The 26997-nt window shown below is 45.1% G+C and overlaps 1 protein-coding gene across 1 annotated transcript in view; it reads left to right on the forward strand.

Moving 5' to 3' along the window:
• The window catches only part of LOC137357501 (G-protein coupled receptor 39-like), a 36278-nt gene extending 22811 nt beyond the window's left edge, over positions 1-13467 (forward strand). Inside the window, exon 7 of the mRNA XM_068023851.1 lies at positions 12569-13467. Coding sequence (XP_067879952.1) covers positions 12569-13467 — 899 coding nt within the window. The remainder of the gene's footprint in view (positions 1-12568) is intronic.
• The last annotated feature ends 13530 nt before the right edge of the window (positions 13468-26997 follow it).

Below are 26997 nucleotides of genomic sequence, written 5' to 3' on the forward strand. Positions count from 1 at the left end.
CATACAGCAAACAAGGCAAGTGATTGGTCGGTGGACATTTTCTCTTTGTCTCACATCTAAACTGAGGAATTTTAATTGTGGTTAGTATAATATTAATTAAAATAAAAGAATAAGAATCTTCTGAAACTCAGGTAATTTATTGGTAAGTTTTTGATTGTAGTAGTAAGGTTTACTGGCAGTTGTAAAGCTTATTAGTGGTAGTGGGATTTATTAATTGAAAATTAACTAAGACAAATAAATAATTTAACACATAATCAAGATCACGGGGATGGTGATGTGTTGCTGCTGTAGTCTGTGCGAACTGGTGGACACCAGTGTGATCCATGGCAAATACATCTGTAGTAAGTGTGGCTCAAAGAGCTTTGGTTCAGAGTCAGTGAGCTGGAAATTGATCTCTAGACACTGCGATGCATCAGAGGGACAGAAAGTTACCTGGACACTTCCATTAGGATAGGGTCTTCTGGTTTAATCAGTGGGCAGGGACAGGAGGGCGTAACTGCCAGTGAGACAGGTAAGGGGATCGAAAAGATAGAAATGGAGGAGGCTCAGCCCTTGCAATTGTCCAACAGTTTCGAGGTTCTTGCAGCTTGTGTCGATGAGAGCGGGGGCTGCAAGGTGGACGAGCAAACTGAGCATGGCAGCGTGGCACAGGAAGTCATTCAAGCGGTGGGAGTAAATAGGTATGTTGTGGTAGTAGGGGACCTTATAGTCAGTGGGATAGACACAGTTCTCTGTCGCCAACAGCGAGAGACCAGAAAGCTGTGTTGCCTGTCCAGTACCAGGCTCTGCTGTGAGCTGCAGAGGAACTTGCAGTGGGTGGGGGAGAATCCACGTTGTCCACGTGGGTACCAACGAAATGGATAGGATGAGGAAAGAGGTTCTGCAAAGGGAACATGAGCAGCTAGTGGCTAAACCTCAAAGGTAATAATCTCTGGGTTACTACCGGAGCCATGAGCAAATAGGAGTAGGGTAAATAAGATTAGAGAGATGAATGTGTAGCTCAAAGATTGATGTGGGAGAAATGGTAGAGAGGGCTTTAAAATAAATAGTAGGGGGAAGGGAGCATGTGAGGGGAGATACAGTAAATTAAAGGGAAATGACAGGTTAATAGAGCAGGGGAGCAATTTGGATAATAATAACCAGTGTGTGGAAGGAAGGGACGGAGTATACAAATACAAGCTTGCACTGGTAAATCAAGTCAGAGATTTCAAAAATGGTAAAAAGGACAGAGTTAAAGGCTCTGTACCTGAATGCCTGCAGCATTTGTAACAATATGGATGAATTGTTAGCACAGATAGAAATAAATATGTATGACCTGATAGCCATTACGGATACATGGTTGCAAGGTGACCAAGGATGGGACCTGAATATTGAAGGGTATTTGACATTTTGAAAGACAGGAAGCTAGGAAAATGTGGTGGGGTTGCTCTGTTTATTAAGGATGACATTACCACAGTAGTGAGAGATGACCTTAGCTTGGGTAGAGATAAGAAACAGTAAAGGTAAGAGGTCACCTGTGGGTGTAGTTTATAGGTCCCTAGCAGTTGATATGGGACAAAGTATACAGGATGAAATAAATGGTGCATTTAAGAAAGGTACTGCAATAATCATGGATGACCTTAATCTACGTGTCGATTTGGGGATGAGATTGGCGAAGTTAGCCTGGAAATTTTTTTTATTTTAGGGATACAACACTGGAACAGGCCCTTCAGCCCACTGAGTCTGTGCCACACAACAACCACCTTTTTATACTAACCCTGCAGGAATCTGATATTCCCTACCACCTACCTACACTAACAGGCCCTTCAGCCCACTGAGTTTGTGCCGCCCAACAACCACCCTTTTATACTAACCCTGCAGGAATCCCATATTCCCGACCACCTACCTACACTAGGGGCAATTTACAATGGCCAATTTACCTAGCAACCTGCAAGTCTTTGGCTGTGGGGGGGGGGGGGGGGGAACTGGAGCACCTGGCAAAAACCCACACAGTCACAGGGAGAACTTGCAAACTCCACAAAGGCAGTATCCAGAATCGAACCTGGGTCCCTGGAGCTGTGAGGCTGCGGTGCTAACCACTGCACCACTGTGCTGCCCCACATACATTTAGAGAGTATATTTGGGACAGTACATTCCAGCACAGGCCAGGGAGCAGGCTATTCCATAACTGTTAATCCGCAGACAGAATTAATCAATAACCTGGTAGTAGGGAACCTCTAGGCAACAGCGATCATAGCATGATAGAATTTCACGTTCAGTTTGAACTGAGAAGTGTGGGTCTAAGAGCAGTGTTTTAAACTTAAATAAAGGTAATTATAAGGGTATGAAGACAGAGTTGGCTAAAGTGAACTGGGAAACTAGGTTCAAAGCTAGAGATGCATTGGTGTATTTAAAACTTACTGAGGAGAACTGGGAAACTAGGTTCAAAGCTAGAGATGCATTGGCAAAGTATTAAGGAGATATTTAATAACTCGCAGCAAAGATTTCTCACAGTGAGAAAGAAAGACTCTTTGAGAAGGAGACTTGATCCATGGCTAAATAAGGAAGTTAAGGAGAGTTTCAAATTGAAAGAAACATTGTACAATTCTGTGAAGATTAGTGGTAGGTCAGAAGATGGGACCAATTTTAAGAACCAGCAATGAATATCTAAAATAAAAATATGTGGATGGAGAAATTAGAGTATTAGAAATTCGAGAAAACTAGCTAGTAAAATAAAAAAAGCAAGAGTTTTACAAGTATTTAAAAAGGAAAAGAGTAACTAAAGCGAGTGTTGGTCCTCAAGAGATTGAGTCTGGGGAATTGATAACGAAAAGCAAACAAATGGCGGGGACATTGAACAGGTATTTTTTTTGTCTGCTTTGACTGTAGAAGACTTAGAAAACTTCCCAAAGTTACTTGGAAGACAAGAGGTAAAGGGCAGGGAGAAAATTAAAACAATCACCATCACCAGGGAAAAGGTACTGGGAAAACTATTAGAATGAAAGGCTGACAAGTCCCCAGGACCAGATGGCCTGTACCCTAGGATCTTAAAATAAGTGGTTGCAGAGATAGTCGAGGCATTGGTTATAATCTTCCATAATTCCTTAGTTTCTGGAAGGGTCCCAGTGAATTGGAAAATAGCATTCAAGAAAGGAGGGAGGCAGAGAGAAGGAAACTATAGGCCAGTTAGCCTAATATCTGCTGTAGGGAAATTGCTGGAACCCATTATTAAAGAGGTTATGGCAGGATGCATAGAAAATCATCATGGGTCAGGCAGAGTCAATATGGTCTGCTACCTCCCCCTCTCTCCCCTCTTTCTCTTTTCTCTCCCCCTTCTCTTTCTGTCTGAGAGTTACAGTCAGCATTAGTGCTTAGCACAGCAGCTTTGTGGTTGGTCATTTTCAAAAAAAAAATCACATGTCAATTGTCACAGCTGACAGCTACTAGGAGCGGGAGCAGCGATTTCTGAACTCTGGACCGAGTCAGGGTTTTCTGGGAGCTTTTAAAAAAAAAGTCGCAACCCACTGGAAAACCCTGAATGTGTATGAAGTTCGGAAACCGCGGTTCCTGCTCCCAGCACCTGTCAGCTGTGAAACCAACTGGGCTTTTAAAAAAAAAAAACACACTGGTCTGGACAAACAAGACAACAGAAAATTTCTCATCTCTAAAATACAGCCACGGGCCGGATGGAAACTTTGGCGGGCTGTATCCTGGTCTGTGGGCCGTATGTTGGACAACCCTGGTTCAGAGGGAGCTGTGCTCTTTATCTAATCCCATGCTGTACCTGTCCTTGGAGTGTTTGATGGGAAAGTATAGAGGGAGTTTTACTCTGTATGTAATCCATGCAGTCCCTACCCTGGGAGTGTTTAATTGAACAGTGTAGAAGGGAGCTATATTCTGTATCTAAACTGTGCTATTATCCTGGCAGCAGCCACAATACTTTCAATTTGAAACAGTCTGCTGTTCCCACCATCTTTGATCCTCCATGACAAACTAGAATGTAGCTTCTCTAAGACAAAGGCTACCTCTATACATGGCTCACAACCTCCACCCCTGCTGCCAATGAAAATAACACGTGTATAACGAGAGCAACGGAGCCACCAGGAACACCATGGAGCGGACCATCAGCGTGATGAAGCAATGCTCCCAATTCCTGACCCTCTCGGTGGTGGGGGAGGTGGGGGGGCGGGGGCAGCTCTCCAGTACACACTCGAGCAGGTGTCCAGGTTTACCCTTCATATCATTGCCATCATCAGGACACAGGCATTACCACCAGGAATCCGGAGGTCAACATAGGAGGAGGAAGAGGAGGAGCAGGGGAGGGAGGAGGAGGAGTCAGGCAGTCTAGTTGCTGGATGCCTTTGACCCAGACAGGTTGCCGGAGCATGTCTGTGAAAACTCTGGTTCCAAAAAGACAACTTCCCTTTCACACCATGTATTCCCCATTCTCCCCCGTTACATTCATCTGAGGCATCCAATCACAGCCTCTGCTTGGTGACAATCCTGCAATAAAAACCACCAATAAAAACCTTTTCACTAACATCTTTATCCAACAACACATCCAATATGCACACAAAACTGAGCCTTTGGGTCTTCCCTCGGTGGCTGTCTCGTGGGTTCCCTTGACTTGCCGAGTGCTCTGACACAGTGTTACGCCAGTGGCTGCAGGATGGCTCGGGGAAGGCAGTTGACTTTCACGGGGTGGGGGGGGGAACTTCAGATGACCTTGCAGGATGCCGTGGAGCAGCTCTGGGCCTTGAAGGCCCGGATTCGGACTGCACCACCTCGACATGGCTGCAGCAGCCTGGGCTGGCTGATGGGCAACAACAAGGACACTGCTGGAGTGGCAGTGAATGGAGAACAAATGCTGTCATCCTGAGAGCGGACAGCAGGTTCGTACTCCATGGAGCCTCTGCCACTCCCACGGGGTGTCACCTCAACAATCCTAGTAATCCGTTGGAGCACAGATTGCGGGACTTCTGAGAGAGCCTGCAAACCTCTTTGAGCACTGAGATCCACAGCCATGACAGCAATCCTGCATGGCAGCATAGATCTCATAACCTCAGTCTGCAGCACTGAGACATTCGGTATCTACTGCCTGTGGTTGATGGTTGTTGGTATGCAATGGTTTATCATGGCTGGGTCTGCTGGTGCCATCACAGAGTTAGCGACTACCTCAAAGTGGAAAGAATGGGCTTTTGGCCCTGCACAATGTGCTCTGCCAAGTTTGAGAAGGACTTCTCCATGCGCCTTGACAGTGACACCAAACTGTCCAGCAGGCAAGTCATATTGGGAACATGTAGATTTCATGGGAATGAGGAGACAACACAAAGTTTGTGCGTCATCTGCCTCAACAGGAGCGGGCACGGGTGGATTGCAATTCGCAATCCCTACATTCAAAAAGCATTGCAAACTTCTCTTTCTCTGGGTCTCTATCTCCCTTTCTCTCTTTCACCCTGTCTCTCTCACTTGCTCTCGCCCTCTCTTCAATCTCTGTCTGTTGCTCACAGAATCAGAGGTTCATGTACCTAGAACACCCTCTCCGTAAATATCACCCGCCTTACCCTTTAATCTAACATTATCAATCGATATTAGGGTATTAAGGTCCCCTGATATCACAACTCTATAGTTCCCGCAGACCTTTGTGATTTCCCTGCAGATTTACTCCTCTCTCTCTCTCTCTCCCTCTCACTATTTGAAGGCCTATAGAATACCCCCAGTAATGTGATCATCACCTGTTTTTGCTTCAAGCTCTAACCAAATAGATTCTGTCTTTTCCCCCTCAAGGACATCCTCCCTTTTCAACACTGCAATGTATTCCCTGATCAGTACAGCCACCCCATTGCCCTTCTTTTCTTCCATGACTTTTCTGAACACTTTATATCTTTGAATATTAAACCTCTAGTCCTCACCATTTTGAAGCCATGTTTCCATCATTACATCATATCCCTACAAGGCTATTTGTGCTTGTAGCTCACCAGCCTTATTCACAACAATCTGTGTATTTCCATGCATGTATTTTGAACCTGTCTCTTTATTTCTTGTAATCCTTCTTAGTCAGCTCTTATTGAATATGTACTACCTCCTTCTCCAGGATGATCTAACACTCTCACTCCTTTATGCACCTTATCCTCTTTTCTACTTCCCAATGCTGGTGCCCAACCCCCTTCCAATTTAGTCTAAACCCTCCTCAATCACACTGGTGAATTGATACCAGTCCTGTTGAGGTGCAACCCATCCCTTTTGAATAGGTGCCCCCCCCCCCGCCAGAACTGCTCCCAATGCCCCAATAATCTGAAACCGTCCTTCTTGTGCCATGCTTCAAGCCATGCATTGATCCTCCCTATCATCCAATTTCTATACTTGCTGCTGCAATGCACTGGGAGTAATCTCCAGATTACTACCTTCGACCTCTTACATTGCCACTTCCCCCCTAACTCCTGAAAATCTGACCATAAGACATCAGAATCTGCCCGTGCTATGTCGTTGGTGCTGACATATGTCACAACTTCTGGCTCACTCCTTTAGTCCTGAGGAATATCCTACACCCCCTCTGTGATGTCCTTTACCCTGGCACCAGGAGGGACTAACAATTATTTTTCTTTTGTTTTCTTCTTTCAAGGGATGTGGGTGTCACTGGCCAGGCCAGCATTTATTGCCCATCCCTAATTTCCCTTGAGAAGGTGGTGGTGAGCTGCCTTCTTGAACCGCTGCAGTCCATGTGTGGTTGGTACACCCACTGTGCTGTTAGGAAGGGGATTTTGACCCAGCGACAGTGAAGGAGCAGCGATATAGTTCCAAGTCAGGATGGTTTGTCACTTGGAGGGGAATTTACAGGTGTTGGTGTTCCCATGCCCTTGTCCTTCTAGGTGGTAGAGGTTGCGGGATTGGAAGGTGGTATCGAAGGAGCCTTAGTGAGTTGCTGCAGTGTATCTTGTACATGGTACACACCGTGTACCTGTACATCCTGCAGAATACCCTGCCCCCTCTCTGTGATGTCCGTTATCTTGGCACTGTGCGTCGCTGGTGAAGGGAGTGAATGTTAGTGGATGGGGTGCCAATCAAGCAGCTGCTTTGTCCTTGATGGTGTTGAGCTTCCTGAGTAATGTTGGAGCTGCATCCGTCCAGGCAAATGAGGAGTATTCCATCACACTCCTGACTTGTGCCTTGTAGATGGTGGACAGGCTTTGGGGAGTCAGGAGGTGAGTTACCTACCACAGGATTCCTAGCCTCCGACCTGCTCTTGTAGCCATGGTATTTATATGGCTACTCCAGTTCAGTTTCTGGTCAATGGTAACCCCCAGGATGTTGATAGTGGGGGATTCAGTGATCGTAATGTCATTGAATGTCAAGGCGGGATGGTTAGATTCTCTCTTGTTGGAAATGGTCGTTACCTGGCACTTGTTTGGCATGAATATTACTTCCCACTCATTAGCCCAAACCTGGATATTGTCCAGTTCTTGCTGCATTTCGACACGGACTGCTTCAGTATCTGAGGAGTCACGAATGGTGCTGCACATTGTGCAATCATCAGCGAACATCCCCATTTCTGACCTTATGACTGAAGGAAGGTCATTGATGAAGCAGCTGAAGATGGTTGGGCCTGGAACACTACCCTGAGGAACTCCTGTAGTGATGTCCTGGGGCTGAGATGATTGACCTCCAACAACCACAACCATCTTCCTTTGCGCTAGGTATGACTCCAGCCAGCAGAGAGTATTCCCCCTGATTCCTATTGACTCTAGTTTTGCTAGGGCTCCTTGATGCCATACTCTGTCAAATGCTGCCTTGATGTCAAAGGCAGTCATTCGGACCTCGCCACTGGAATTCAGCTCTTTTATACATGTTTGAACTAAGGCTGTAATGAGGTCAGGAGCTGAGTGTCCCTGGTGGAACCAAGCTAAGTGTCATTGAGCAGGTTATTGCTGAGCAAATGCAGCTTGATAGCACTGTTGACAACACTTTCCATCACTTTACTGATGATCAAGAGTAGACTATTGGGCTGGTAATTGGCTGGGTTGGTTTTATCTTGCTTTTTGTGTACAGGACATAGCTGGGATAATTTCCATATTGCCGGGTAGATGCCAGTGTTGTAACTGTAATGGAACAGCTTGGCTAGGGGCTTGGCAAGTTCTGGAGCACAGATCTTCAGTACTACTGCCAGAATATTGTCAGGACCCACAGCCTTTGCAGTATCTGGTGCCTTCAGTCAGTTCTTGATATCATGTGGAGTGAATCGAATTGGCTGAAGTCTGGCATCTGTGATGCTGGGGACTTCAGGAGGAGGTTGAGATGGATCATCCACTCGGCAGTTCTGGCTGAAGATTGTTGCAAATACCTCAGCCGTTTCTTGACGGTCACAGAAATGCCTGTGAATTTCCTATAACCACTGCTTTTCTACTTTTTGCTATTTTCTGCTGTGCAGTTCCTTACCCATTGGTTCCATGGTCCCTCCTTGAAGGTGTCATCTCTCCCTGCAGTCTCCAATGCTGAGTACATGTACATACCCCAAAGTCACCTGCACCTCCAGCTGCTTGCTAGTCTTCCGGATAGTCAGCCATCTCCTATCCTGAACTCTCACTGCCTGTGGAGTGCTGGAACGTATGATCCAGCAAACCCTCCTCCTTCCTGATGCTCTGTAATGACTCCAGATGCCCTTCAAGCTCGGATATCCTGAGCTTGAACACAGGCAGCTGGAGACACTTCCAACAGACGTGATCCCCAAGAAACGTGAGGGGTCCTGTAGTTCCCACTTGGTGCTGTAATTGAAAGCAACAGGTCTCAGCTAGCAATCCATGATCGGAAAAGAAATCTCGATGGCCTCATTTAGAAATTAGTTCATCATGTGTACAAACCATTAATTTAATTATTGCCTTTCGGGAAGCTCTGTGCCTAATTCTCCAATTACAGATTCTTGTGTATTGCTGTAAATTGTATTGTTGTCGAAGATTTTTGTCTTTCATCAGGAGAATGGCAAGAATAACCAACGTAAGGGAAAAGAACAACAACAATTACAGATTCCCTTACTGTTATACTTGATCTGATTGAAATTAATAATTTCCTGGCTCACAGTTTAAAGAATGCCCTAAGTTTAGAGAGAGTAAAAGAGAATTATTCACCAAGCAAACACTTCGCTGCTGTTCTGTGATGTCATACATTGATGTGTTTCTCTTTCTTTTCTAACATGTTCTGCCATCAGCTCTTTAGACCCCGACCCACCTTGCTCTCACCCTCACTGCTGGTCTTGGGCCATCTCTAGCCCCCACTCTTCATCCCACCAACCCCCTCTCGCTGGCCCCCCACCAGTCTCCCTCAGCTCTCACTCTCACTGCTATTCACAAGCCTGCTGTGCTGCCACTCTACATTAGCTGTCAGTCCCACCCTGATCTCACTCTCGCTACTGGTTCCGGGCCTGCTCAGCCACTACTCTTTATTACCCACTGCTTTGACTCTCTGTGCTGTTTTTGGGTCTGCTCTGACTGTGCTCTTTATTTACAGAAGAATTCCATTTCAACCATCAAGTCTGTGATGGCTTTCCATGGAGCTATGCAGTCAGTCCCACTTACCCTCTCGATCCCCGCAGCCCTTCATTTCTATTTCTCTCAGGTGGTCACCAACTTCCTCTTGAAGTCATTGATCATCTCCGCTTCCAGCACCCTTGTGGGCAGCGAGTTCCAGGTCATTATAACCCACTGTGTAAAAAAGTGCTTCCTCATATTCCCCCTACATCCTTTGCCCCCAACCTTCAATCTGTGTCCCCTAGTCCTTATACCATTTGTTAATGGGAACAGCTTTTTCTTGCCCAACTTATCTAAGTCTGTCATAATCACATACACTTTCATTAATTCTCCCGTCAATCTCCTTTCTTCTAAGGAGAACAAACTCAGCTTTTCTAACCTAACCTTATAACTGACATCCCCCTTCCCTGGAACCATTCTGGTAAATCTCCTTTGTACCCTTTCAACAGCCCTCACATCATTCCTAAAGTGTGCCACCAGAACTGGACGCTGTGCCCACGTTGGGTCTGACCCAGAGCTTTATAAAAGGTCAGCACAACTTCTCTACTTTAGTACTCTATGCCTCTATTTATGAAGCCAAAGATCCCAAATGCTTTAATAACCACACTCTCAATATCTCCTGCCATGTTCAAAGATCTGTGCACATGCATGTACCCACAGACCCTCCTGTTCCTGTACACTTTTTAGAACGGTGCCATTAAGTATAGATTACCTCTCCCTATTCCTTCTGCCAAAATGCATCACCTCACACTTGTCAGTATTGAATACCATCTGCCACTCTCTGCCTTCTCCACTAGCCTACCTATGTCCTGTTATATGCTATTCATATCATCCTCACTGTTTGCCACAACTCCAAGTAGGGTGTCTTCAGCAAATTTTGGGATTCTACTTTGTATTCCAGGATCCAAGTCATTTATATATAGCAAAAAAGTTTAAAAAAAAACTGTGGTCCCGGCACTGACTGTTCGGGAACATCACTGTCTACCATCCTCCAGAGTGAAAAGAACCATGTACTATGACTCGATGTTTTCTGTCCTTAAGCCATTTTTTAAAATCCAATAGTCATTTGGTAGTACAGAACTTGAGTATTGCTGAAAATAGAGATATGTTATCGAAACTTTTCATCTTGCACTCATCAGGACAATCCACAAGAAGATCAATGCAAGGGAAAACAACCACTTTATACTGTATGAGAAGAGAGTGCTAATTGGTTGCAAGTGAACGTTGATTGGTAGAAGCATTGCCATGGAGAATGCACCAGTTTATGGTGACTGCCAGTTCACTACCAAGCTTTGTTTGTAATTTAAACTAGGCAGCTTGACTCTGATAGGTCAAGCCATTGCCTTGAGGAATGAACCAGTGAATGGCTATTACTTATTTTGTTTAGCTGAAATAGGCGCAATGTGTGTACATGTTCTTTCTCTCTGTCTTCACGTGTTGTTTCATCCCAAATATAATCCTCTATTCAGGAAAGGGGGCAACAGAAGCAGTTAGCCTAGCATCTGTCATTGAGAAGATGCTGGAATCCTCAGTAAGGAAGAAGCGGCAGGACATTTAGAAAATCATAATGGAATCAGGCAGAATCAACAGAGTTGTACAACAGGGAAATATTATTTAACAAATTTATTAGAGTTCTTTGAGGATGTAACAAGCAAGGTGGATAAAGGGGAACTAGTAGATGTAGTTTATTTGGATTTCCAAAAAGCATTTGATAAGGTGCCACATAAAAGGTTATTGCACAAGATAAAAGCCCTTGCTTTTGGAGGTAATACATTAGAAAGGATAAAGGTTGGCTATTTAACAGGAAACAGAGAGTTGGGATAAAGAGGTCATTTTCAGGTTGACACACTGTAACGGGGACCTCAGCTATTTACAATCTCTATAAAGGCCTGGATGAAGGGACAGAGCACATTGAAGCCAAATATGTTGAGGATACAAAGATAGGTAGGAAAGAAAGTTGTAAGCAGAATGCAAAGAGTCTGCAAAGGCATATAGATAGGTTAAGTGAGGAAGCATAAAATCGGTAGATGGAGTAAAATGTGGGAAAATTTGAGGTTGTCCACTTTGGCAGTAAGACTTGGAAAGCAGAATATAATTTAAAGGGAGAGAAACTGCACAACACTGTGGTGCAGGAGGACCTGGGTTTCCTTGAATCGCAAAAAAGTCAACCTGAAAATGACCTCAGCAAGAATTAGGAAATGCAGCAAGAATTAGGAAAGCAAAAAGAATGTTGCCCTTTATTGCAAGGCGAATGAAGTATAAAAGTAGGGAAATCTTGCTAGAACTGTACAGGACATTGGTGAGACCGCACCTGTGTACAGTTTTTGTCACCGTATTTAAGAAGGGATATACTTGCATTGGAAGCAGTTCGGAGAAGGTTCACTAGGCTGAATTCTGGGATGAAGTGGTTGTCTTATGAGGAAAGGTAGAGCAGGTTGGGCCTATACTCATTAGAGTTTAGAAGAATGAGGAGTGACCTTATTGAAACATATAAGATTCTGAGGGGGCTTGACAGGGTAGGTGTCAAAAGGATGTTTGCCTTTTAGGGGAATCTACAACTATGGGGCACAGTTACAAAATAAGGGGTCTCCATTTAAGACGGGCATGAGGAGGAATTTCTTCTCTCAGCGGGTTGTTAGTGTTTAGAATTATCTTCCACAGAGATCAGAGGAGTCTGGGTCATTGAATGCTATACAGGCTGAGTTATATAGATTTTTAATGGACAAGGGAGTGAAGGGTTATGGGGAGTGGGGGTGGTGTGGCTGACAGGAAAATGGTGTTAAGGCCCCAATCAGATCAGCCATGATCTTATTAAATGTCGGAACAGGGCTCGAGGGGCCGAATGGCCTACTCCTGCTCTTATTTCCTAGGTTCTTAATTTCGATATATTGGTGGATTTCGTTTCAAGGTAATCCCTGTTTTCAGCAGATAAACCTGTCAAAGGTGCAATCCTTTCAAATCATCACTGGATACAGTAACATGTTTGAAAATCTCAATAATTTCTCAATCAAATTGGCAACTTTGCTCCCTGCCTGATGTATAATTTTCTTGTTTATCTCCCACCCTCACAGCTAACTTGGTGACGATGGGGATCCTGTCTCAGGGAAAGTGCGGTCTGTCCAAATGTGTCACTCGTTACCTGGTGGCGATGTCAGTGGCGGATCTACTGGTCGTTTTCCTTGACCTGATATTGAGGCATATTCCCATTGTTTATGCGGAACAGTTTATTTTCCTGGTGTCCATCCCCGTGTGTAATATCCATGCTGTCCTGCTTTACGCAGCCACAGACTGTTCTGTCTGGTTCACTGTCACTTTCACCTTTGATCGATTCATGGCCATTTGTTGCCAGAAGCTGAAAAGTAAATATTGCACCGAGAAAACTGCAGCCATTGTTCTGGGAACAGTGACTGTCCTGAGCTGTTTAAAGAACATTTTCTGGTATTTTATGTTTACAGGTCTGTACTGGCTGGCGAACATCCCCTGGTTTTGTGGTGTAACATGGGATGTTCGGTTCTCTCCAGTCTGGGGAACAATCGAGTTCCTCCATCACATTCTAACCCCGCGTGTCGCATTTGTAGTCATTCTGCTACTCAATGTTTTCACCATCAAACACATTTTAGTAAGCAGCAGAGCACGCAGGAGACTCCGGGCTCACAGCAGTGGGGAGAGTCGCAGAGACCCAGAGATGGAGAGCCGAAGGAAATCCATCATTTTACTGTTAGTTATCTCAGCTAATTTCATATTGTTATGGACACTGTTTATGGCGTATTCATTATGGTCCCGAATGTGGGAATTGGGGTATAAGTCTGTATTTCTGCCTGTTTATCTGCTGGAAATGGGCTTCATGCTGCAGCTCCTGAGTTGCAGCACCAATACTGCGATTTATGCTGTGACTCAGACTCAGTTCAGAGAGCAGTTGAAGAATGTGCTGAAATATCCTTTTACTCCAATTGTTAAATTCATTCAATGATGAGAGGAACTGAGTCACTGACATTTCCACATCTTCTCATTTTACATGGCATTTCCAACAGCTGGTGGAGAGCAGTTGCTATGGTGACAAAGTGGGGATAGGGCCTGCCGCTAGCGTGACAGAAGCAGTAGGGTATGATACTATGGTGACAGAGGGAGGGTGGGCATGTTGGTACAGTGGCAGAGTGGGGCCGGGGCCTGTTGTTATAGTGACAGAGCAGTGGCAGGGCAACTTCCCCTTGGTGCCGGGGCAGGGGTGGGGGGGGGGGGGGTTTGCGGCCCTGTCGCCATGGTGAGAGAGCGGGACGGGGCCAAACACTAAGGCGACAGAGCAGGGGTGTGGCCGGTCACAATAGTGACGGAGTAGTGGTGCTTGTTTCCCATGGCGACAGGGATTTGGGGCAAGGCCGGTTCCCCATGGTGACAAGAGGGGTTGCCTGTTTCCCGTGCTGATGGGGTAGGTGTGGGGTCTGTTCCCCATGGTGACGGGGGTTAGGGGGGTTGAGGTGTGTCCCTCATAGTGATGGGGCATGAGGGAAGGCCCTGTTTCCCCATGGTGATGTAAGAAATGAGGCCTTTAATAACTGATACTTCTCATAATAATATAGAATTCTGATAGAAATAATTCTCTCTCTTACTATGAAAGATTTTATAGTCGACAACCAGGAGAGCATAGGCCTGCTGTCTCTGCCAAGGACATAACTCTAAGACAGGGTATGAAACACGACAATTCTAAAGCTGATAAGGTGGAGCCTTGTACGCTCTCTATACAAGTATCTGGCAGAAATTAACCACAGTGGCACAGTGGTTAGCACCGCAGCCTCACAGCTCCAGCGACTAGGGTTCAATTCTGGGTACTGCCTGTGTGGAGTTTGCAAGTTCTCCCTGTGTCTGCGTGGGTTTTCTCCGGGTGCTCCGGTTTCCTCCCACATGCCAAAGACTTGCAGGTTGATAGGTAAATTGGCCATTATAAATTGCCCCTAGTATAGGTAGGTGGTAGGGAAATATAGGGACAGGTGGGGATGTGGTGGGAATATGGAATTAGTGTAGGATTAGTATAAATGTTTAGTTGATGGTCAGCACAGACTCAGTGGGCCGAAGGGCCTGTTTCAGTCCTGTATCTCTAAACTAAACTAAACTAAATACCAAGCACGAGATAAGGTCAAAGGTGACTTCGGGGGCAAAATGAAGGACAAGGAGTAGCAGATGACCCATGACACCTCGGGTACCTGTCCTATATTCATTGATTAGAAGGGTTCAAACAAGTGATTAACATAGGGTGAACTCCCAGCTCTCAAAAATAAGGCCTATCAATAGATGCTCAGAGGAGCAGAGACCATAGCCCCCACCTGGCAGAAGATAGAAAGCTTCCAGACATCTCAGCTAATAGGGCTTTTAAAATCATTGTAATCCTTTATAACCATTTACAATCCTTTCAGATGCATTATGGCCCTTAATAACACTTTATAATACCTTATAGGTCTTTATAAATCTTCATAAAACTTTATAATACTTTATAGGGCTTTATAAATCTTCATAAAACTTTATAATACTTTATAGGGCTTTATAAGTCTTTATATCGTTTTATAGTCCTTTATGATCATTTCTAACCCTTTGTAACCCTACATAATCCTTTCTAACCCTTCATAACACTTCATAATACTTAATATTTTAGACAAACATACAGACAATCGAATTTGGAATGGGACTAAGCTATTACGCCCCTCGAGACTGCTCTGCCATTTGATAAGATGATGGCTGATCTCTTTGTAGCCTTGACCCTACTTGCCTGTCTACCTCCCTACTATGTTTCACTCCCTTGTCAATCAAGAATTTATCTAGCACATCCTTTAAAAATATTCAATTGTCCTGCCTCCACTGCTCTCTGGGGAAGAGAATTCCACACACTGACGACCCTTAGAGAGAAAACATCTCTCCTCATTCCGTCTTAAATGGAAGACCCCTTATTGGTAAACTGTGTCCCCGAGTTCTAGTCTCTCTAATAAGGGAAAACATCCTCTCCGCAACCACCCTGTTAATTCCCCTTAGGATTTTTCAATAAGATCACATCGCATTCTTCTAAACTCCAATGGATACAGGCCAAAACTGTCCATCCTTTCCTTCATCGCAGGAATCAATCGAGTGAACTGAACTTCTCTGAACTGCTTCTAATGCAATTAAGTCCTTTATTAAATAAGTAGACTAAAACTGTACATAGTACTCCAGATGTGGTCTCTCATGCTCTGTCTCTCTCAATCACTCTCTTTCTCTCTGTCTCATCCCATGTCTATCTCTCTCTCTCATGCTTAGTCTCACTGTCACTCGCCCTCACTTTCTCTCTGTCTCTCTCTTTCTCTCATTCCCTGTTTGTTCATCTTTCACATGCTCTGCCTGTCTCACTCTCTCTCCCCCTTTCTTTGCCTGTCAAGATCTCTCACTCATGCTCCATCTCTCCCTTACTCACTCCCTCTTTCTATCTCTCTTACTCATACAAATATACAAATTAGGAGCAGCAGTAGGCCACTTGGCCCCTCAAGCCTGCTCTCCCATTCTAGAAAACCATGGCTGATCTGATTGCAACTCAACTCCACATTCCCACCTACCCTAATAATCTTTCGCCCCCTTGCTTATCAAGAATCTATCTACCTCTGCCTTAAGTATATTCAAATACTCTGCTTCCACCGCCTTTTTATGGAGAGAATTCCAAAAACTCACAACCCTCTGCACTGAGTTCTGCTGGACGGCACAGAGTACGAAGAAGGGAGTTTGGTAATTGAGGGAGTTCGGGAAGGAGGGGGAAAATAAATTAAGAAGAAAATAAATTTGAGTGCACAGAGTGTAAAGTGGGAGTTTGGTCTGTGAGGAAGGGGCTCCTTTCTTTATTTCTTTGGTCTACCCTTTTCAGCCTCCCGTAGCTGCCTCTCTCTTCGGTGTAGGGGAAGACGTTGATTGGTGAGTAACTGGCAAGCTATTTTACTTCTCATGTAATAAAAAGTTTTTAAAGTTTTGTTATGGCAGGTCAACTTGGTCAAGTGGAATGTACATCCTGTGGTATGTGGGAAGTCATGGATGCACCACATGTCCGAGACAAACACATCTGCAGGAAGTGTCACCGGCTGCAGAAGCTTGAGCTCCGGGTTGCGGAACTTGAGCAATGGCTGGAGTCACTGCTGTGCATCTGCGAGGCGGAGGACTACGTGGATAGCATGGGTAGGGAGGTGGTCACTCTGCAAGTTAGGAGCATGCAGGCAGAGAGGGAATGGGTGACCACCAGGCAGTCTATGAGAACCAGGCAGGCAGTGCAGGAGTTCCCTCAGTCTATCTTGCTTGCTAATCGGTTTTCCATTTTGAATACTGGTGAGAGCAATGGTTCCTCGGGGGAGTGCAGCTAGAGAAAAGTCTGTGGCACCACGGGTGGTTCAGCTGCACAGGAAAGGAAGAAGAAGAGTGGAAGAGCAATAGTGATAGGGTATTTGATAATTAGGGGTTCAGAGAGACGTTTCTGCAGCAGTAAATGTGACTCCAGGATGGTTCATTGCCTCCCTGGTGCCAGGGTCAAGGATGTCAAGGACATCCTTCTGGGGGATGGTGACCAGCCAGAGGTCATGGTTCACATTGGTACCAATGACATAGGTAGCAAAAGGGATGAGGTCCTGAAAGCAGATTTTATGGAGTTAGGAAGGAAAATAAAAAGCAGGACCTCTAGAGCAGAAATCTCAGGATTACTCCCAGTGCCATGTGCTTGTGAGCATAGGAATAGGAGGATTGATCGATTGAACATGTGGCTGGAGAATTGGTGTCGGAGGGAGGGCATCAGATTCCTGAGGCATTGGGACTGGTTCTGGGGTAGGTGGGACCTGTACAAGATGGACGAGCTACACCCTAACAGGACCGGAACTAATATCCTCGCAGGGAGATTTGCTAGTGCTATTGGGGAGGGTTTAAACTAGCTTGTCAGGGGGATGGGAACCTGAGGGGTAGCTCACATTGGAAGGAAATAAAACTGGTAAAAGGAAGTAGAAAAGTAGCAAGTGACATTAGAAGGCAGGCGAAACAAAGGCGAGAATCAACTCGTCTTAAAACACCAAATAATGTCAAGAAGACAAGGTTAAGGGCACTCTACCTGAATGCATGCAGCATTCGCAACAAGGTAGATGATTTATAGGCCCAAATTGAGGTAAATGGGCATGATCGAATTGCCATAACGGAAACATGGCTACAGGGTGACCAAGACTGGGAACTGAATATTCAAGGATTGACATTTAGGAAGGACAGGCAAAAAGGAAAAGGAGGTGGTGTTGCGTTGATAATAAGGGAGGGGATCAGTAGCATTATGACCAGGTGAGGAGGAGGTCTAGGGTTCACTTTCAGCCTTCACCTGGTCTTACCATAATAGGGTTTAGTTTTAAACACTCCGTGTTCTTAGCTCTCCCTTAGTGAATCCTTGCTCACCGCTTTCCAATTATAAGGCAAAGAAACCAGCACAAATATGCTTTCTTAGGTTTAAAGAAGAAAAGTTGACATTAATTAAAATTAAACTCTAATTCAATTAACACCTACAGATACATGACACGCCCACGTTAGCATGCATATACAATACACACATCTAAATAAAGACAGAAAAGAGCAGAAGAAAATACAGTGGAAAAGTTTGAGGCAATATCTTAAGAGTTTTTGTTCTGGTTCTTCGAGCTCGCTGTATAGTTCTTGATTGTAGGTAGATCTTACTTTTTATTGGGGACCAGTATTCTTCTTAAACCTTGTTTGCTGGAGGAGACTTTTCTCTCTTGGGGTCCATGTGTTTTCAATGGATTCAGAGGTTTGTGAGAAAGAGATGGGATCAGACAGAGCAGATCTTCTCAGTTCCAGGAGCAAACAGTTTTTTTTCCCTTCAAACTCTTTGTACAATTCAGAAAAAACCCGGCTGCCAAGCAGATTAGTCATGTGACTAACTGGTCTGACCACGTCTTGGATTGCATCACCTTAGCAGTCTCTGCGATGTTCCTGCAACACACAATACCTGGTGATCCAGTTCCATTGTGGGTTGAATGTGTCAGGGAGGGGCTCTTTGTCCTTCCAAGCATGGTCTGTTTATTTGAAAATGTCTTTTGCAGCCACGGCTGATCTGTTTAACAAGTCCTTTCTTCACTCCAGTAACAGCTTAAAATCAATGTTCATGACAAAATTAATGTGCCTCATTCTTGGCAGGTGGGGGCCTAGCATGACAGTATGTTAGTAGGGGAGGATCTCTGATTGGAAGAACAAAATGTGGAATCATTTTGGATGGAGCTAAGAAAGAGCAAGGGGCAGCAAACATTGGTAGGAGTTGTTTATCGGCCACCAAACAGTAGTGGTAGTGTGAGGCATGGTATTAATCAAGAGATTAGAGAAGCATGTGGCATGGGTAATACAAGTAATCTTGGGTGATTTAAATCTGCATATAGACTGGGTAAACCTAATGAGGACTAATGCTATGGAGGACGACTTTCTGGACTGCATTAGGGATGGTTTTCTAGAGCAGTATGTTGAGGAACCGACGAGAGAACAGCTATTTTAGATGTAGTTTTATGTAATGAGAAACGCTTAATTAATAATAATAACAAAAACAAAACATGCTGGAAATACTCAGCAGGTCTGCAGCATCTGTGGAGAGAGAAGCAGAGTTAACATTTCAGGTCACACTAATTAATAATCTTGTTGTAAAAGAACCTTTAGGGATGAGTGACCATAATATGATAGAATTTTACATTATGTTTGAAAGTGAGGTAGTTAAATCTGAAGCCAGTGTGTTAAATTTGAACAAAGGAAATTATGAAGCTATGAGGTGAAAATTGGCTGAGGTGGATTGGGAAAATACATTGAAAGGTATGACAGTACATAGGCAATGGATAGTCTTTAAAGCAATATTAGACAGTTTACAGCATACATTCCTCAAGGCACAAAAACCCAAAACCCAAAAGTAAAGGCAGTCAAGCGTGGATAACAAAGGAAGTTAAGGATTGTATAAGATTAAAAGCCTATAAAGTTGCCAGAAATAGTAGTAAACTGAGGATTGGGAGGATTTTAGAATACAGCAAAGGAGGATGAAGAAACTGATAAAGAAAGGGAGAATAGAATACGAATGTAAGCTAGCAAAACATATAAAAACGGACTGTAACAGCTTCTATAGGTACGTAAAAAGGAAATGCTTGGCAAAGGCAAATGTGAGTCCATGTTTGACGAGCCTGCTGGAGTTTTTTGAGGTTTTACTAACAAAATTGTTAACGGGGAGTCAGTGGACGTGGTATACTTGGATTTTCAGAAGGCTTTTGTTAAAGTTCTCCACAGGAGGTTGGTTAGCAAAATTAAAGCACATGGGATAGGAGGTAATATATTGGCATGAATTAAGGATCAATTAACAGGCAGAAAGCAGAGAGCAGGAATGAATGGGTCATTCTTGCGTTGGCAAGCTGTGACTAGTGGGGTACCGCAGGGATCAGTTCTTGGGCCCCAGCTGTTCACAATATATATCAATGATTTGGATGTGGGGACCAAATGTAGTATTTCCAAGTTTGCGGATGACACAAAACTATGTGGGAATGTGTGTTGTGAGGAAGATGCAAAGCGGCTTCAAGGGAATTTGGACAGACTCAGTGAGTGGACAAGAATGTGACAGATGGAATATAATGTAGAAAAATGTGAGGTTACCCACTTTGGTAGGAGGAACAGATGTGCAGAGTATTTCTTAAATGGTAAGAGATTAGAAAGTGTAGATCTACAAAGGGACCTGGGTGTCCTTGTCAATAAATCACTGAAAACTAACATGCAGGTGCAACAAGCAATTAGGAAGGCTAATGGTATGTTAGCCTTTATTGCAAGAGGATTTGAGTGCAGGAGTAGTGAAATCTTGCTTCAATCGTATAGAGCCTTGGTTAGACCGAGCTTGGAGGACTGTGTGCAGTTTTGGTCTCCTTACCATCGGAAGGATATTACTGACATTGAGGGAGTGAAACCAAGATTCACCAGACTTGTTCCCGGGATTGTGGGACTGTCCTACAAAGAGAGATTGGGGAAACTGGGCCTGTATTCTCTAGAGGTTTGAATGATGAGAGCTGATCTCATTGAAACCTAGAAAATACTTAAAGGGATAGACAGGGTAGATGCAGCTGAGATGTTTCCCCTGGTTGGGGAGTCTAGAACCAGGGGACACAATTTCAAAATAAGGGGGACTAGGACAGAAATGAGGAGAAATTTCTTTACTCAGAGGATTGTGAATCTTTGGAATTCTCTACCCCAGAGGGCTGTGGAAGCTCAGTCATTGGGTATGTTTAAAGCAGAGACTGACAGATTTCTAAATACAAATGACATCAAGGGACATAAGGATAGTGTGGGGAAAAGGCATTGAAGTGGATGATCAACCATGATCATATTGAATGGCAGGGCAGGCTCGATGGGCTGAATGGCCTACTGCTCCCATGTTCCTACATTCCTCTGTTCCTATGTTCCCCGAGAGAGAAAAATTCTTCTTATCTGTGTCTTAAATGGGCAATCCCTTATTTGTAAACAGTAACCCCTAGTTGTAGATTTTCACACATGGGGAAGCATCCTTTCCACACCCACCTTGTCAAGACCCCTCATGATAGAATATGTTGCCTCTTACTCTTCTAAACTCCAATGGATACAAGCCTAGCCTGTCCAATCTTTCCTCATAAGACAACCAGGCATTAGTCTAGTAAATCTTCTCTGAACTGCTTCCAATGCATTTACATCCTTCCTTAAATACGGAGACCAATACTGTACACAGTACTTCAGATGTGGTTTCACAGATGCCCTGTATAGATGAAGCATTATCTCCCTACCTTTGTATTCAATTTCCCTCACAATAAACGATAACACTCTATTAGAATTCCTAATTACTTGCTGTACCTGCATTCTAAACTTTTGGAATCCATGCACTCGGACACCCAGATCCCTCTGCATCTCACAGCTCTGTAGTGTCTCACCATTTATGTAATATGCCTCTTTTTTATTCTTCCTGCCAAAGTGGACAATTTCACATTTTCCCACATTATACTCCATTTGCTAGATCTTTGCCCACTCACTTAATCTATCTATATCCATTTGTAGCCTCCTTATGTCCTCTTCACAATTTACTTTCCTACCTATCTTTGTATCTCAGCAAATTTAGCAACCATACCTTCGATCCCTTCATGCAAGTTATTTATATAAACTGTAAAAAGTTGAGGCCCTGTGGCACACCACTCGTCACAGATGGCCAACCAGAAAATTACCCATTTATGCCTGCTCTCTGTTTCCTGTTAGCTAGCCAATCCTCTATCCATGCCAAAATGTTACCCCCTACACCATGAGCTTTTATTTTCCACAAATATAACCTTATCAAATGCCTTCTGGAAATCTAAGTACAATACATCCACCAGTTCCCCTTTATCCACATTCTTCAAAGAACTCCAATAAATTTGTTAAGCATGATTTCCCTTTCACAAAACCATGTTGACCCTGCCTGATTGCCTTGAATTTTTCTAAATGCCTTGCTATACTGTCTTTAATTATAACCTCTAACACTTTCCCTATGATAGATGTTAAGCTAACTGGCCTGTAGTGTCCTGCTTTCTGTCTCCCACCCTTTTGGAATAAAAGAGTTAAAATGGCTATTTTCCAATCTAATGAAACCTTCCCCGAATGTAGGGAATTTTGGAAAATGAAAGCCAGCACATCAACTATCTCACTAGCCACTTTTTTAACACCCTAGGATGCAGTCCATTAGGACCTGTGGACTTGTCAGCCCGCAGCTCCAACAATTTGCTCAGTACTTTTACATTTACTCCAAGTCTATCTCTCTCTCATGCTCTGTCTGTCACACTCTCACAGCCTCCTCTTTCTCTCTCAAACTCTCTCTCTCCTACTCCCTCTCTTTCCCTCTCTCAGTCCCTGTTTCTCTCATTCCCCCCTCTCTCTTTCTTATTTCCTGTTTCTCTCTAAGTCACATTTCCTGTCTGTCACTCTCTCTCTCTCATGCTCTGTCTCTCGTTCGCCCTCACTGACGCTCTTTCTTTTTCTCTCACTCCATGTCTGTCTCTATCTCATGCTCTGTCTGTCTCACTCTCACTCCCCTCTCTTTCTTTCTCTATCACTCCCTCTCTTTCTTTCTCTCCCATTCCCTGCTTCTCTCATTTATCTGGCTCTCTCTCTTTATCTTATTTCCTGTCTCTCTATCTCTCGTTCCATGTCTGTCTCTCGCATGCGCTGTCTATCCCTCTCTCACTCCTTCTCTCTTTCTGTTTCTCCTTGTCTTGCTCTCTCATCCCTGTCTGTATCTTTCTCTCTCTCAGTCCCTGGATGGAATATTACGCACAAGAACAAAGAACAGTACAGCACAGGAACAGGCCATTCGGCCCTCCAAGCCTGCGCTGATCTTGATGCCTGTCTAAACTAAAACCTTCTGTACTTCCGGGGACCATATCCCTCTATTTCCATCCTATTCATGTATTTGTCAAGATGCCTCTTAAACGTTGCTACCGTACCTGCTTCCACCACCTCACCAGCAGCAAATTCCAGGCACTCACCACCCTCTGTGTAAAGAACTTACCTCGCACATCCCCTCTAAACTTTCCCCCTCTCACCTTAAACCTATGTCCCCTAGTAACTGACTCTGCCACCCTGGGGAAAAGCTTCTGATTATCCACTCTGTCCGTGCCACTCATAACTCTGCAAACCTCTATCATGTCGCCCCTTCACCTTTTTTTTTACAAGTCAAAAAGTAAAAAAAGTCACCTCCGTCGTTCCAGTGAAAACAATCCGAGTTTATCCAACCTCTCCTCATAGCTAATACCCTCCAGACCAGACAACCTCCTGGTAAACTTCCTCTGTACCCTCTCCAAAGCCTCCACATCCTTCTGGGAGTGTGGCGATCAGAATTGCATGCAATATTCTAAGTGTGGCCTAACTAAGGTTCTGTACAGCTGCAGCATGACTTGCCAATTTTTACGCTCCATGCCCCGACCGATGAAGGCAAGCATGCCGTATGCCTTCTTGACTACCTTATCCACCTGCATTGCTACTTTCAGTGACCTGTGGACCTGTACGTCCAGATCTTTCTGCATGTCAGTACTCCAAAGGGTTCTGCCATTTACTGTATACTTCCCACCTGTATTAGACCTTCCTAAATGCATTACCTCACATTTGTCCGGATTAAACTCCATCTGCCATTTCTCTGCCCAAGTCTCCAACCGATCAATATCCTGCTGTATCCTCTGACAAGCCTCATCACTATCCGCAACTCCACCAACCTTTGTGTCGTCTGCAAACTTACTAATCAGACCAGCTCCATTTTCCTCCACGCGGTGGCGTAGTGGTATTGTCACTGGACTAGTATCCCAGAGACCCAGGGTATTTCTCTGGGGACATGGGTTCGAATCCCACCACAGCAGAAGGTGGAATTTGAATTTAATTAATAAATCTGGAATTAAAAGCTAGTCTAATGATGGCCATGAAACCATTGTCGATTGTTGTAAAAACCCATCTGGTTCACTAATGTCCTTTAAGGAAGAAAATCGGCTGTCCTTACCTGGTCTGGTCTACATGTGACTCCAGACCCACAGCAATGTGGTTAACTCTTACATGCCCCCTGAAATGGCCTAGCAAGTCCCTCAGTTGTACCTAACCGCTACGAAGTGAATAAAAAGGAATGAAACCGGACGGACCAACCGGCATCGACCTAGGCACCGGTAACGACAACGGCAAACCCAGCCCTATCGACCCTGCAAAGTCCTCCTTACTAACATCTGGGGGCTTGTGCCAAAGTTGGGAGAGCTGTCCCACAGACTAGTCAAGCAACAGCCTGACGTAGTCATACTCACAGAATCATACCTTACAGACAATGTCCCAGACACTGCCATCACCATCCCTGGATATGTCCTGTCGCACCGGCAGGGCAGACTCACCAGAGGTGGCGGGACAGTCGTATACAGTAGGGAGCGAGTTGCCCTGGGAGTCCTCAACATCGACTCCGGACCCCATGAAGTCTCATGGCATCAGGTCAAACATGGGCAAGGTAACCTCCGACTGATTACCACCTACTGCCCTCCCTCAGCTCAGTACTCCACCATGTTGAACTCCACTTGGAGGAAGCACTGAGGGTGGCAAGGGCACAAAATGTACTCTGGGTGGGGGACATCAATGTAGCACCACTACTGACCGAGCTGGCCGAGTCCTAAAGGACATGGCTGCTAGACTGGGTCTGCGGCAGGTGGTGGGGGGACCAACATGGGGGAAAAACAGACTTGACCTCGTCCTCACCAATCTGCCTGCTGCAGATGCTTCTGTCCATGACTGTATTGGTTGGAGTGACCACCGCACAGTCCTTGTGGAGATGAAGTCCCGCCTTCACATTGAGGATACTGTCCATCGTGTTATGTGGTACTATCAGTGTGTCAAATGGGATAGAATTCAAACAGATCTAGCAATGCAAAACTGGGCATCCATGAGGCGCTGTGGGCCATCAGCAGCTGCAGAATTATACTCAACCACAATCTGTAACCTCATGGCCTGGCATATCCCCCACTGTACCATTACCATCAAGCCAGGAGACCAACCCTGGTTCAATGAAGAGTACAGGAGGGCATGCCAGGAGCAGCACCAGGCATACCTCAAAATGAGGTGTCAACCTGGTGAAGCTACAACACAGGACTATCTGCATGCCATACTGTGTAAGCAGCATGCGATAGACAGAGCTAAGCAATCCCATAACCAACGGATCAGATCTAAGCTCTGCAGTCCTGCCACATCCAGCCATGAATGGTGGAGAACAATTAAACAACTAACTGGAGGAGGTGGCTCCACAAATATCCCCATCCTCAATGATGGGGGAGCCCAGCACATCAGTGCGAAAGATAAGGCTGAAGCATTTGCAACAATCTTCAGCCAGAAGTGCCAAGTTGATGATCCATCTCGGCCTCCTCCTGAAGTCCCCAGCATCACAGATGCCAGACTTCAGCCAATTCGATTCACTCCACGTGATATTAAGAAACGACTGAAGGCACTGGATACTGCAAAAGCTATGGGCCCTGACAATATTCCGGCAATAGTACTGAAGACCTGTGCTCCAGAACTTGCCACACCCCTAGCCAAGCTGTTCCAGTACAGCTACAACACTGGCATCTACCCTGCAATGTGGAAAATTGCCCAGGTATGTCCTGTACACAAAAGGCAGGACAAGTCCAACCCGGCCAATTACCACCCCATCAGCCTACTCTCAATCATCAGTAAAGTGATGGAATGTGCCATCAACAGTGCCATCAAGCGGCACTTGCTTTGCAAAGTGACGCTCAGTCTGGGTTCCGCCAGGGACACTCAGCTCCTGAGCTCATTACAGCCTTGGTTCAAACATGGACAAAAGAGCTGAACTCAAGAGGTGAGGTGAGAGTGACTGCCCTTGACATCAAGACAGCATTTGACCGAGTATGGCATCAAGGAGCCCGAGCAAAACTGAGGTCAATGGGAATCAGGGGGAAAACCCTCCGCTGGCTGGAGTCATACCTAGCGCAAAAGAAGATGGTAGTGGTTGTTGTAGATCAATCATCTGAGCTCCAGGACATCACTGCAGGAGTTCCTCCTGGTAGTGTCCTAGTCCCAACCATCTTCAGCTGCTTCATCAATGACCTTCCTTCAATCATAAGGTCAGAAGTGGGGATGTTCGCTGATAATTGCACAATGTGCAGCACCATTCGTGACTGCTCAGATACTGAAGCAGTCCGTGTAGAAATGCAGCAAGACCTGGACAATATCCAGGCTTGGACTGATAAGTGACAAGTAACATTTGCGCCACACAAGTGCCAGGCAATGACCATCTCCAACTATAGAGAATCTAACCATCTCCCCTTGACATTCAATGGCATTACCATCGCTGAATCCTCCACTATCAACATCCTGGGGGCTACCATTGACCAGAAACTGAACTGGAGTAGCCATATAAATAGCATGGCTACAAGAGCAGGTCAGAGGCTAGGAATCCTGAAGCGAGTAACTCACCTCCTGACTCCCCAAAGCCTGTCCACCATCTACAAGGCACAAGTCAGGAGTGTGATGGAATACTCTCCACTTGCCTGGATGGGTGCAGCTCCAACATCACTCAAGAAGCTGGACACCATCCAGGACAAAGCAGCCCGCTTGATTGGCACCCCATCTACAAACATTCACTCCCTCCACCACCGACGCACAGTGGCAGCAGTGTGTACCATCTACAAGATGTACTGCAGCAATGCACCAAGGCTCCTCAGACAGCAACTTCCAAACCCGCGACCTCTACCAACTGGAAGGACAAGGGCAGCAAATGCATGGGAACACCACCACCTGCAAGTTCCCCTCCAAATCACACACCATCCTGACTTGGAACTATATCGGCCGTTCCTTCACTGTCGCTGGGTGAAAATCTTGGAACTCCCTTCCTAACAGCACTATGGGTCTACCTACGCCAAATGGGCTTCAGCGGTTCAAGAATGCAGCTCACCACCACCTTCTCAAGGGAAATTAGGGA

This window comes from Heterodontus francisci, chromosome 48 (assembly GCF_036365525.1).
Source record: "Heterodontus francisci isolate sHetFra1 chromosome 48, sHetFra1.hap1, whole genome shotgun sequence".
NCBI lineage: Eukaryota > Metazoa > Chordata > Chondrichthyes > Heterodontiformes > Heterodontidae > Heterodontus > Heterodontus francisci.